At 31.4% G+C, this 13,575-nt stretch overlaps 1 protein-coding gene across 1 annotated transcript; it reads right to left on the bottom strand.

The window, feature by feature from the left end:
- Positions 1-571: 571 nt before the first annotated feature.
- On the bottom strand, positions 572-1,922 carry LOC136218376 (bidirectional sugar transporter SWEET15-like). The gene is made up of 6 exons (XM_066005210.1): positions 1,856-1,922; positions 1,738-1,774; positions 1,445-1,655; positions 1,205-1,366; positions 1,013-1,132; positions 572-940 (listed from the first exon to the last, which is right to left on the bottom strand). Exons 1-6 carry the CDS (start codon positions 1,896-1,898, stop codon positions 788-790), a joined length of 726 nt encoding a protein of 241 aa, XP_065861282.1. The 5' UTR covers positions 1,899-1,922; the 3' UTR covers positions 572-787.
- Between the last annotated feature and the right edge of the window lie 11,653 nt (positions 1,923-13,575).

The following is a 13,575-nucleotide window of genomic DNA, read 5'->3' on the forward strand; positions in this document are numbered from 1 at the left end:
TGTTTTAAGTTTTATGTTTGTTCGCTTTTTATATATGCATAATATATACATGGTGTGAGATACTCTAAAGTTGAAATGATTAATTATTACAAAATCTCTAAAATTTCATGCGTTTGTTTTGGTAAACATGAAAAAAAAACACAAAAAACAACAAAAAAAAAAAAAACTAAGGCAAAATAAGTATAATAAATCTAAAATTATCTTCTTTTGAATTGTTTTTTTGTACTATGTTCGGACAGAGTAGTTTTCAACCATTCGCTGTTAGATTTAAACTTATTAAAATTTTAAAATAGAAATTAAAATCATCTTAAAAATTAAATTTAATAAGTTTAGATCTATGAATTTTAAGATACATGTGAACACCAATGGTATAGATATATACTTGGTGGGATACCCTTAAGTCGAATTTGAAGTTGAATGATGATGTTATTATAGTCTTAATTATTGAGATTTAATTATTAAACATTTAGAAATTTAGCATATAGTATTAATTAAATTGGTGAATTGAGATGATTGAAATGTAATAGGAAACAGAAGCGAAGTTGATTATTTATGGGTAAGTGGTTAAAGAAAGTGAAATTAATAACAGAAATCTGTTTTTGAACGTAAAAGGAGAAAATGAAGGTGACAAGTAAACATTGATATGACGATACTTTTGACACGTTTGTTTCCAAAAAATGCCAAGTTTCTCTTATTACATACAATGAAATGAAAGGAAAGGGGTAATTATTATTTGACAAAAATTGTACACAATTATATGTTATCTTCTTCTTCTGAAAGTGAATCATCAGACATTGAGTTGATTTGGTGTTGGTGCCTCTTTGAGTGCTAATTCTTTAGAGTTGGTTTCAGGCAATATCTGTTCATTCTTTTTCTTCTTGTAGATCAAGTAGAGTATCATCTGAGCTACTCCGAATAGGAATCCGAGTATGTTTGGCGACTGAAATAACATATATTCAAATTAGATACAATACAACATTGATATGGAAGAAGTATGGTATGGTGATTTTACAGCAATATAGAAGTCTTGAACAGCAAGGCCATATCCCAACCAGCAGAGCGCACACAGAGTGAGGAAGAAGGAAAGCGAGAATGGCATGTATTCTACACTCTTTGTTCGTATAACAAGTCTCTGAAATCATCATCATCATATCACTCAGTATAGTAATAGTATATATAAGAATAAAGTATATTGAATAAATACCATGATACTAAGAGGAGCAGCAAAGACGCAGACTGAGAAGATAGCACAGATCCATCCAACAACATGCATCCTCATATCTCCCTCTAATAATCGGTTTGTCAATACTACGATCAATACATAACTGCTAGTATTGAATATGCCTACCAGTTTCAACGTATAAATCTGCATACATAAATGCATCTATTGTTAAGTTACACTACACATATAATAAAAGACGATATTAAGTGTGTGTGTACGTACTCTAGAAGTGTTTGTTGCATATATGAGGTAGATGATGAGGTATATGGCTTCAATTACACAACCAATGGAGTTAATGGTTATAAGCATTAATGCATTTTGCTTGAGGGTTGCATAATAGAGTGTCAACATTGCACTGAATAATGCTACTGAATAAGGTATAGATTGGAATCCTTCTGTTGATTTCCTTTTCAGAACAGTATAGAATGTTGGCCTGAAACAAATTTATATGTTTTATTCAAATACACATTATAGAATGTATTATATTCAAGATGGAGATGTAAATAGTTACTTACAACGGAGACAAATACACCAAGAAGGACACCACATTACCTGAAAATTAATGAATGAATTAGAAATATTAACTAGAAAAAAAAAAAAAAAAAAAGAGAAGATAGATAGAAAAATAGATACCCAGAAGACCAAACACAAGAACTGGGAGATGATGTGGTGCCATTCTGGAGTGGAGAATGAATGAATGTTCTGAGGATGAATGAATGGTTATATGTAAAAGGGAAGCTTATATATATAATGATGAGTTAGTAACTTCATTTTTGGACGCTTCCTATCATAAAGGAACAAATATATTAAAATTTGTTCTGCTTTGCTCACCTCATCATTCAATTAGTTATTGCTTTACTTGTTCCACCTTCAAGCTTTCCATCCCCTTTTTCCTTACTACTTACTATTCCAATTCATTATCATCTTTGCCTTTCACACAAATCAAACAATTTCAATTTAGGCTTAAACGTTTACAATATAATATCAATTTAGGCTTAACGTTTACAATATAGCATCGATTTAGGTCTCACGTATAAAATAACACAAATATAAGCTTAACGTTTACAAAATAATACGAATTTAAGCTTAACGTTTACAAAATATATCCAATTTAAGCTAAACGTCACAATTAAATTAACCATATTATATTCTTTTCCTATCAACTTTATATGTTATCTTTTTATTTAGTTTTATATTCTTATTTATTATAATACAATTAATTAGTATTCTTGCCCATTAAAATCTTATATTCGTTTTTCATCAACCATTCCATGACTACTAAATTTCATTGCTCATGTAATATATGCAAACTAAAAGTAATTGAATATCCACAAATATTGTGGATATTCAATTACTTTTAGTTTGCATATATTACATGAGCAATGAAATTTAGTAGTCATGGAATCATTTATGAAAAACGAATATAAGATCTTAATGAGCAAGAATACTAATTAATTGTATTATAATAAATAAGAATATAGAACTAAATAAAAAGATAACATATAAAGTTGATAGGAAAAGAATATAATATGGTTAATTTAATTATGACGTTTAGCTTAAATTGTATATATTTTGTAAACGTTAAGCTTAAATTCGTATTATTTTGTAAACGTTAAGCCTTTATTGGTGCTGTATGCTATATTGTAAACATTAAGCCTATATTGGTGCTATTTTGAACGTTGGGCCTAAATTGGTACTTCCCCAAAAACCTTAGGCCTATTTTGGTACATTATCCCTTAAAATTATTAATTGTTGTTATATTTACCAATAGTATGAGGAGAAATTGAGGATGAATATACGAGAATAGTGAAATTATAAGGATTAAGAGATAGGAAAGTTCGTTTTCTACTTATACAATTCTGGGGATATTTCTTGAAAATACAAGTCTTTGAACACTAGTTAACACCTTATAGACGTGTAATTGGTAGTACATCGCTTGGTGGGATCACTTTAATTTGACATGTGTTAACTACAAGAGACACAAATCGGGATAACAACTTTTGGGGATTAACGTGCCTATTTGATTGATACATATGTTCAAGTGGTTACCTTTTCATTATTATCCTTAATATGTTTGTCCATGTAATATGTTTAGTTATTCATCTATTGGTTTAATGAGGCATCATTCTTTAAATTCTCAGCAATAATAGAGTTTTATAAGATGAGTCCATTAACCACTTATTTATTAGCTGTTCTTTTGCAGATTCTCTGTGGAGGGCGCTTGAGATTCATTTTGACTGCGCTTTACCTCGTCATTCCCAATTCATCCACTTCTTCAGCACTCTTCATTGCATTCATTTTGGCTCACAGGTGTCGATGATCTGGCGTGTTGCCGTTGTCTCTTGTATCTGGTTAATCTGGCACTGCAGGAATGAAGCAACCTTTAAGGAGGTTTCTCCTTCTATTCAACACTCGAAAATCACCCTATTTCGAATGATTCGAGAGTCCTTGGCCTCTTCTAAAGGTTTTTGCTCTTCGAGGAGAGATACTGATATCTTATCCCATCTTCTAGCTTCTCCAAGGCCGCCTCCGGCTCCCAACATTATTCCAGTTCATTGGCTTAAACCTCCTCCGGGTTGGGTTAAAGTCAATGTGGACGGCTCTGCTTTTGGTACTCCTGGTGAGGCGGGAGCGGGCGGTATCTTTCGTAATTATCGAGGCTTTTCCAAGGGTTGCTTTGCTTTTTCTACCCCTCCTTCTTTTGCTTACATGGCTGAGTTGAGAGCCGCTATATTCGCAATTGAACTTGCTTGGGAGAAAAATTGGCATCAGCTCTGGGTTGAGTCAGACTCCATGTACGTAGTTAATCTGCTTCGATTTCGTTCCATTAATGTTCCTTGGAGTATTCGACAAGAATGGTTGCACTGTCTCGACATTTGTTCTAGGATGAACATTATTTTTACACACATCTTTAGGGAAGGAAATCGCGTTGCTGATGCTTTGGAAAAATTTGGAGTCTCTTCCTCAGTGATCAATTGGTGGCCTTCAGCTCATGCTTTTTGTCACAGGTTTATCAATGATGATATTTGTAATTATTTTCATTTGTGTTTTTCTTGACCTTTCCTAAACTTTTCTCCTTCCCCCTTTTTCTTGTTTGTTCTCCTTCCTCTTCTCTTGTTCAAACACTCACCTTTTCTTTTTTTTAATATATTGCGGGTTTGACAGTTCTTGGGCCATGGGTGCTCTTCCAGCTCAAGGTCTGTCTCGTCCCAATTTCTATCATAAAAAATTAAAGAGATAAGTAATTAATACCCTCATTAGTAATTGTCATATATATTTGGGTTTAATTTCGTATTCTCTTGAACTTTAGCCTATTGAAAAAGGCAATCTAGTAATTAAAGCGTGAGGTGAAGTAAATTAGATGTATGAAATAACTTGCTGTATTTGGATAGAAAGTAAAGTAAGTGATGATTTAATAATGTAATTATATATAAAATTACTCTTATATTCTTTTATTTGTACAAATAAAATAAAAGACAAATAATAATTTTGAAAGAAAAAGAGATGTACATGATTTCATTCTAATTTGGAATGTAAGGAAAATTATCCAAAATTCACTTTCACATACTCTTACTTACTATGTTCTTCAATTACATTTTTTTTAATGTTTCTTCAATTACACTTCAAAACAAACAAATTTATCTAATTATATTTATCTTTACCTACTTTTAAATATCATCGTTCAAATAATTTCTTAGTGAAATTTTATATTACCAGAAAAAGAGAAAATTAATGAGAGATAACGGGAACTGAAAAGGACAAACAAATAATGGGATGGATCACCCTTTTGAAGCTTTTTTAATTTGCAAGTTTATAATTGGTCTTTCTGTTAAAGGAATTAACTGGTCATGAATAACACACATTCTTTTCCTTTTTTTTTGTATTTTGTCTGATTTTACAGTTCACCATCTGAAATACAGCAAATAAATCAAATAAAAAGCAGAAGCTAGCTCCAGGTATGATCATATAATTTAGTGATAGTGGACAACAAGTTAACTCTCATTTGGAATTTTGTTGTCAGCTATTTAAGGTATTTCATGGACTAAAACAAGTTGTGTACGTTCCTTATATTTAATTGTAGAGAAGAGATCAGGTATGACAAAAATCTTATGGTGTGACAATGATCAATTTTGTAATTAAGTAGGGGAAGGTGACAAATTTATAAATAAAAGGAAAAGAAGGATGCGCATAAGAGAATAGAGGAGGAGGGTGATGTATGTCATCGCATGAGAGAGAAAATTGTTTTATTTCTTTTCTTTAAAATGTATTTTCCCGACTTTCCCAACCTCGTTTTTCGAAAATTTTTATACCGTTGGACTCGTCTTAATTAGATGGTCATTTTAAGATCCCAGAAGCTCAGGTAAAAAAATTTCCGGTGAACGGAATCCGACGATCCTGTGATTGTTTTTCTGTGAGAAAAAAATACCTAAATTTTTTTTAAAAAATTTCAGAAAATGTAAAACATCATTCTAAGAAACTTTAATTCTTGACTCAAAGTGAGATTCCTTATAGTTTAGTCCTAATAAATTATTGAAGTATGTAAAATGGATAAAATTAAGGAAAATGAGTTATTGGAACTAAACTGTAAGGAATCTTGCTACGACCCAACAATATAAGTATTTTGTTGAAACAATATAATAATTCTGTTGGAATAATACAAGTATTCTGTTGGAATAATATAACTATTCTATTGGAAAAATTGGTACACTGATTTGAAACAATTGGTAAACAGATTTATTCTGTTGGAAGAATATAAGAATTAATTCTTTTGGAACAATTGGTATACTGAGTTGGAGCAATTGGTATACTGATTTGGAATGATTGGTACACTGGTTTATTCTATTGGAACAATATATGTATTATGTTGGAACAAATGGTAAACTGATTTGGAACAATTTCTTACACTGTCGGAACAATATAAGTATTCTGTTGGAATAATTTAAGAATTCTATTGGAACAATATAATTATTTTGTTAGAACAATTGATACACTGATTTAAAACAGTTGGTACACTAATTAGAACAATTTGTATACTGATTTAGAACAACGTGCTGGCGTCCAGCAGTATGTGCTGTTTTTTCCAACACATAGTACTGAAAGGTAAGACCAAAAATATACACCGAAAATTATCCAAAAATTCTAAAACATGTAAAACATCATTTTAAAAAACTTTAGTTCTTGGCTCAAAGCGAGATTCCTTACGGTTTTGACCCAATAAATAGTTGAAGCATGTAAAATGGATAAAATTAAGGAAAACGTTTTATTGAGACTAAACCGTAAGAAATCCCTCTTCGACCTAAGAATTAAAGTTTCTCAGAATAATGTTTTACATTTTCTGGAATTATTTGAGGATTTTCTGGATACTTTGTTTTTCTTGCCATTAAAATGCCCACCTAATCGCCGGATTCCGTTCACCGGAATTTTTTTATATGAGCTTCAGGGATTTCAAAATGACCGTCTAATTTATATGAGTCTAACAGTATAAAAAATTTAGAAAAATGAGATTAGAAAGGTCGGAAAAATATATTTTAAAGAAAAGATATAAAACAATTTTCTCTCTCATGTGATGACATCAGTGCTGACATTATCCTCATTCTTCTCCTCCTCTATTCTTTCCCACGTTTACTTTTCTTTCATTTTATTTATAAATTTGCCAATTTGTCATTTTCAATTATCATCAAACTATGTAGTTTTATTCTGGCACTTCAGAGCATCTCCAATAGAGGGTGTCCAAAATAGTGCCAGCTGATGTGACATCAGGTTTGACAACTTTTAAAGGGTGCTCACTATTAGAGTGATTGTGAGTGCCAAGGAAAGTTGCCAATTTTTGGCAACCTCTTGGCAACCTTGTTTAATTATTTTTTCATATACTCTCCTAGAAATAATAAATCTGGAACATTTTTTTATAATAAAATAATAATTTATAGGATTATAGTGGTAACTTTTCAAGCAACCTCTATTGGAGCATTTTTTAAATTAAAGTTGCCAAAAATGATGTGGATGAAAGAGACAATAAAATACTATATTTTAGTAAATTTTGGCACTCTTTTAGGCACTTCTATTAGAGATGCTCTCATAAGCTTATTGTCACATCATAAAACCTTGTCACACCAGATCCCTTCCCTTTAATTGTATTACCTCAAATATATCAAAACTTCATTAATTATCTATTATTCAACCACAGAAATAATAATAATAATATTCTAATTCATTCTAGTTTTAGTTCACTCCCTAATTTAAATTTCTGTTTCCATAGGATTCAGTTCTAGTTTATAATCATGCCACGTGATTATTTTTAAAGTTTTATGTCATTAGTAAATTCGAGACTAGCCAAACATTAAGAGCATATTCTTAAGCTCGTAAATTAAATTTTAAATAATTTATGATAAAATACAACTTGAAAAGATTTTTAATTTCTAATCAAATTATGAAGAGTCTCATTTTTCTTTTCATTATTTCATTTGAATTCCTCTCCACCCTTTATTTTATTTTTGTTAATAATTTATTATTAATAACTCTTTCATTTCCGTAATAACTAGGAATAAAAAAAGTGAGTATAAAAAATATTAAGTTTTGAGGCGAAGAAGGTCAGGTAGGAACTTTCGGGTTTATCTTGCAAACCTTAGCACAAGCTTCTTCTTATTGAGTTTTTAGGCGAAGAAGGCTGTGAAATTTGGAAAGGTGAACCTTTTTCGAACTAGTTTTTTGAGACATGGGCGCCATGGTAAATAAATAAAGAAGAAAATAACAGAGAAGAAAAAGATCAAATAACTTACTATTCAAGTTGGCGGCAAAAGCAAGAAGACAGTGTGAAGTCTGAGAAAGGCATCTTCTCTATTTATAATAGAAGGGGAATGGCGAAACATTTTTTCATCATTATTATCCTAGGCTTTTCGTTTATCCCAAATCTAAGATAGTAATGAGGAGAAGCTGAATGGCGGCTTACGTGTTGCTTCAGCAGGCTATCATCATTGGGAAACATTTGGAATATATGTCATCATGTCAGGAACTTAAGCCCTAAAGAGATTTTATAAGCTTAAGGGGTGGGACATCTAATATAGGATAAATAAAGCAGGTCGACACGAAGGTCCAACTGAATCAGCTTATTGGGCTTGAGCCAAAAGCCCATATCGCAAAGAGCTGAGGTGAAGAATTAGAATGCTTAATTAGAAGGGAAAATTACACAGAAATTCATGTTTTAAAAACTATTTACAATCATATCGAGTCATAATTTTGGATTATGTCAAACTAGTAAAATCAGTACTTTTAATATATTTTAAGAATTGAATTTATCAATTATAAGTCTAGAATATATTTTCTAGGGTTTATGATTTATGAATTGGAGTCTAGAATTTTTAAATTATAGTGTAAAATCATAATATATAGAGAATAATGACATATTAAAAATTAAGTTTGGTGATATGACTTAGTTGAAATTTTGTACTTAATTATGATATTCATGTAATTGACCCTAATTAGAAAGCTTCAGACTGAAGGCATCTTGCTGCACATGTGGACCAATGAAAGCTTCAGACTTCAAGGCCACACTCTTAATCCCTAGATCACGCCAGAAATTGCGGAGTGACATAAATGGATTAGAGTTTGAAGCAAATCAATGGTCTACACGTGGAAAGGTGTTTGACCGAACCAATCAGGAGATGACACGTGTAAAATAATTACATTTTAGGTATGCAATCATCTATAAATAGCCTTCAAAATCGTGCCCCATGTACATTCACTATTTCCTATACTTACTAATTTCTTTCTAGTTACTTCTTACTTCTAAGAACACTATTGACTTAAGCATTAGAGATGGGACACCAGATTCTGGCCCCTCCCTGACCGTTTGTTGTGATTTAGGTCATCAGAGAGCAACTCAAAGATCGTGTTCAGTATTGAAGACATCACATTTCTTGACACATCCTTGAATAACACCTTCAATTTCATGTATTGGTGAAGGAGTATCATATGAAAATTCAACCAAAAGCTTAACATCATTATCATCCATCCCAAGCACGAGTTTGCTTGATGTATTCCCCACATTGACCTCCTTGTTTTGTTGTGCCTTTCTTTCCTTTCATGATGCAGGCTCTCCCACCTCTTTTTCAAACTTCTTTTCCTTGATCTTTCTCAGTGGAGAAATAACATCATGAAGATCATCCTTATATAGGTAGGGAGAGAAATTGTCATCTTCACTGGAAGGATCAATTGAATCGAAAATGTTTACTATATTCATAGTTGAAGAATGAGTAGCACACTTTGAGAGTATGTGATATTTATATAGAAAAATAAAATAGGGTAAATTCCAAAAAAAACTCATGTGGTTTCATGTTCTTCCAAAAAAACCCTTGTGGTTTGTTAATACAAAAAAAGGACTATGGTTTGCCCCGTTACCCGAAAAACGGAAAATGGCTTAACGGTGTTAAAAGTGTTGACGTGGCAAGGGGTAATTTTGGAAAATCGAATTTTTTTTTTATTTTTTTCCCTCTCTCTCTCCTCCTTCTTCTTCTTCCTTCTTCCTTCTTCCTTCTTTCCTCTTCTTCTTCCTTCTTCCTTCTTCCTTCTTCTTCTTCTTCTTCTTCTTCTTCTTCTTCTTCTTCTCTCCTCCTCCTTCTTCTTCTTCTTCTTCCTCCTTATTCTTCCTTCTTTTTTTTTCTTTTTTTTTAAGTTTTCGGAAATCTGGAAAATTTTCAGATTTCTGGATTTTCCAGAAATTTGGATTCCAGATTTCTGGAAAATTTCCGGAAATCTGAAAATTTCCAGAAATCCGAAAATTTTCCAGAAGAGTCTCCGAAATTAAAAAAAAAAGAATAGAGGAAAAAAAAGAAAAAGGAAGAAGAAGAAGGAATAAGAAGAGAGAAGAAGAAGAAGAAGGAGAAGAAGAGGAGAAGGAGGAAGAAGGAGGAAGAAGAAGAGGAGAGAGAGAGGGAAAAAAAATAAAAAAAATTCGATTTTCCAATTTTACCTATGTGACACGTCAGCACTTTAACGGTGTTAAGCCATTTTCCGTTTTTCGGGTAACGGCGCAAACCACAGTCCTTTTTTTTGTATTAATAAACCACAAGGGGTTTTTTTGGAAGAACATGAAACCACATGGGTTTTTTTTGGAATTTATCCAATAAAATACTACTATCATTTTCAAATTCGAATGTCATTTAATGGATTCATTTGTATTTGCATCATTAGTGCCTTGATAATCCAAAAGTCTCGCATTAATTCGGATTTAATGTCTTGAATATCAAAAGCCTTAGTAATATTTCGATAATCCGAATCAAATACATAAACACATTTATATATGTCACTAATATGGCGTTAAGATAAATGCATGACGAATTTAAAATATAAAAATGCCTATAAGAAGACATCTACATATGTGATTGGGTTTGTACGATGAATCTAACTGAAGTATAACATACAAATCCAAATTGCATACAATGTATTCATGAAATCAAAGCAGTATCAATTAAAATCATTGGGAATTTGAAAAGGTGTTTTAATCTATTAATAGTCTTTTATCATTGCATAACATATAACATACTATCAAAGTGTTACATTCATTCATAACTACGTTTGGAGAGAAGTTTGGCAACGTGGCAGGAGAGTCTTTTGGAAAAAAAGAGAAAGGCAAGCCAAGACAATGAAGGTAATGATGCTCCTCCATTAGGAAATGAATTTGAAAGTGTGTTTAAAGGAATACAAGATGTATTTAAGGGTGGAGACAAGGATGTATTAAAGTGTGTTTCAAAATGTCCAAAATTAATTCCTTAAATTCTCATTAAATTTATTAATTCATGTCAAAATTGATAGTAAATATTTTAAACTCTAAAATGAATTATATTTGAAAACAGATGGATTATCTACTTAGCATGGAAAATTAAAATAAATTGTTGGGATTTGGGAAATTCAATTTTCTTAAATAAAAAAATTAATTAAGATTGTTTGAGATTATCAAATGCATGGATCTTTTAGTAGATAATTTGGCATCAAACTAAGTATTTGCAAATTGAGCTTACAATCTTAAGGATTTATAGATTGAGCTTACAATCCTAAGTATTTATAAATTGATCTTATATTTACTACATTATGTTACGATAGGTTAGGTTAGGTTAGATTATGGTACGTTACGTTAGGAATTGTAAGCTCAATGATTGTTTATAAATAACTAAAAGCTTAATGAAATAAAAAAAATCTAAGGATCTACAAATTGAGCTTATATTTATTATGTTATGTTATATTATGTTACAACGTGGACAACTATTTTCATGGCACATTTGCTGACACTTTCTTCAACCTATAGCCATGACTTTTGCCTCTATTTTGCATCTTGAAGTTGTGGGATTAGTGGAGAGTGAAAATAGAAAGTGGTAGAGTTAGTGGAAGTTGTAAAACTTGATTTCCAAGCCTTCAAAGTCTATCCATGATAATCTCTAGAGGTTCATGCTCATCTCAACAATGATAACTTAAGGGAAAATTTTGATATAGAGGTCTGGATTACTTCAAGGAAAATTCGATTGAAAGTTGCTTCCGAATCCGTGCAAGACAAAGGTTAGGCAGGTCCTGGTGGGGGATTCTCCAACTCATATTCCAGTTCCGATCTTAAAGAATGCAATAGCAAGAGAGTACATTAGAGATTGTATATGTAATATGAAATTGAAGGTACCTTTTTGAGGGAACGCTGCCCTTTATATAGAAGTAGATATTCCTAATCTGAATAAGAATAAACTAATCATTTTTTTTTATTAAGGAAAGAATCTCAACTGAGCATGACTCTATAAAAAAAATAGGAGAATAATGCACTTACTCAAACAATCCCAATTAGATCATTCAAATGATCCCAATTAGATCAAAATTGGGAGATCGTGATTAGGAAGAATTACACTTTTTGAGGGTGAATCTAAACATCTGGTGGTTACAAGGATAATCCAGTTAGTTCTAATTTCAATCCAAATTTATTAGTTTCTAATATCACCAAATGATTAATCCAAAGATGCATAGGTTAAGGTTGAAAACCTTATTCTACCATTATAACAAGGGTAAATAATTTATTAGTCCCTTACTTTTTTACCTAACACACTGTTTAGTCCCTTTATTTTGAAAAACACATTATAAGGTCCCTAACTTTTGCTAATATTAACCCTTTGATCCTTTTGTCTAGTTTTTTTAGACTTGTAATCGTTATATTTTAGCATAAACAGATAGATATAAAATAACAGAGTAACATGATCAATTTGTATTATACTGTGGTTGTCCTAAAAGCTAAGATATGTTCGGTTAAAAATCTAAAAAAATAGATAAAATGACCACAAGGTTAATATTGGCAAAAGATAGGGACCTTAAAATGTGTTTTTCAAAATAGGGGGACTAAACAGTGTGTTAGGTAAAAACTAGGGGACTAATAAATTATTTACCCTTATAACAAGATACAAGATGGAGCATGTAGGTGTATACGAGAGTGATAATTTATATACTAAATTATTTGGTACATCTTGAGATGATTAAATTGATGGTTTATGGTGAAATTGTTTTATATATATATTTATGAACAATATTGATATTATAGTTTCTTGAAAATGAAAGTAAAATATATTTTATTGTAATTTTCTTTTTAATTGCAATCAGGGGCGGAGCCAGGGGGTAGGGAGGGTCTCCCGACCCTCCGGCCCCGCCGAAAACCCCTAGGGATGGGGTTTTCTCCCTGGCTCCGCTAGGGGGCTGCCATGGCTGGAGCCCCTCCAGCCATGGCGGCTGAAAGATGAAGAAGAAGACTCTTCTTCTTCATCTGTAAAAGGATGGAAGGGCAAAATTGCCCTTTTCATCCTTAACTTTTTTTTTGAAGTTAACCTACTCAAAACGACGTCGTTTTGAGTAGGTTAACTTAAAATAAATTAAAGATGGAAAGGTCAATTTTGCCCCCTTCCATCTATTAGGAAATAGGTTGTGGATTTGGGAAAAAATTCCCAAATTACTCCACACTTTTTTTTGAAATTTCAATTGCCCAATTTTTTTTTTTTCATTCAATTTCTAACTTTCAAGTATTTTTTTTCATTGTTTATTTTATCTCTAGTTTTATAATTTCTAAATGTGATAAAAAAAAAATCCTATTAATTTAGATATTTTTAGATTTCAGCTTAATAAATTGCTAGTGAATATATGGGAAAAAAAAATCTCAAACAATTTTTGTATATAAATACACGTCTTCAGTAAAAAAAAAAATTTCTACCTACAGTGGAGGCCCCCGATGTATGAATCCTGGCTCCGCCACTGATTGCAATGTATTAATTTTTGAAAATCACACGTGAAAAAACAAGTTTAAACCTATATTTATGGACTTAGGTTACATAAAAATATAAATA

This window comes from Euphorbia lathyris, chromosome 2, assembly GCF_963576675.1.
Source record: "Euphorbia lathyris chromosome 2, ddEupLath1.1, whole genome shotgun sequence".
Taxonomy (NCBI): Eukaryota; Viridiplantae; Streptophyta; class Magnoliopsida; order Malpighiales; family Euphorbiaceae; genus Euphorbia; species Euphorbia lathyris.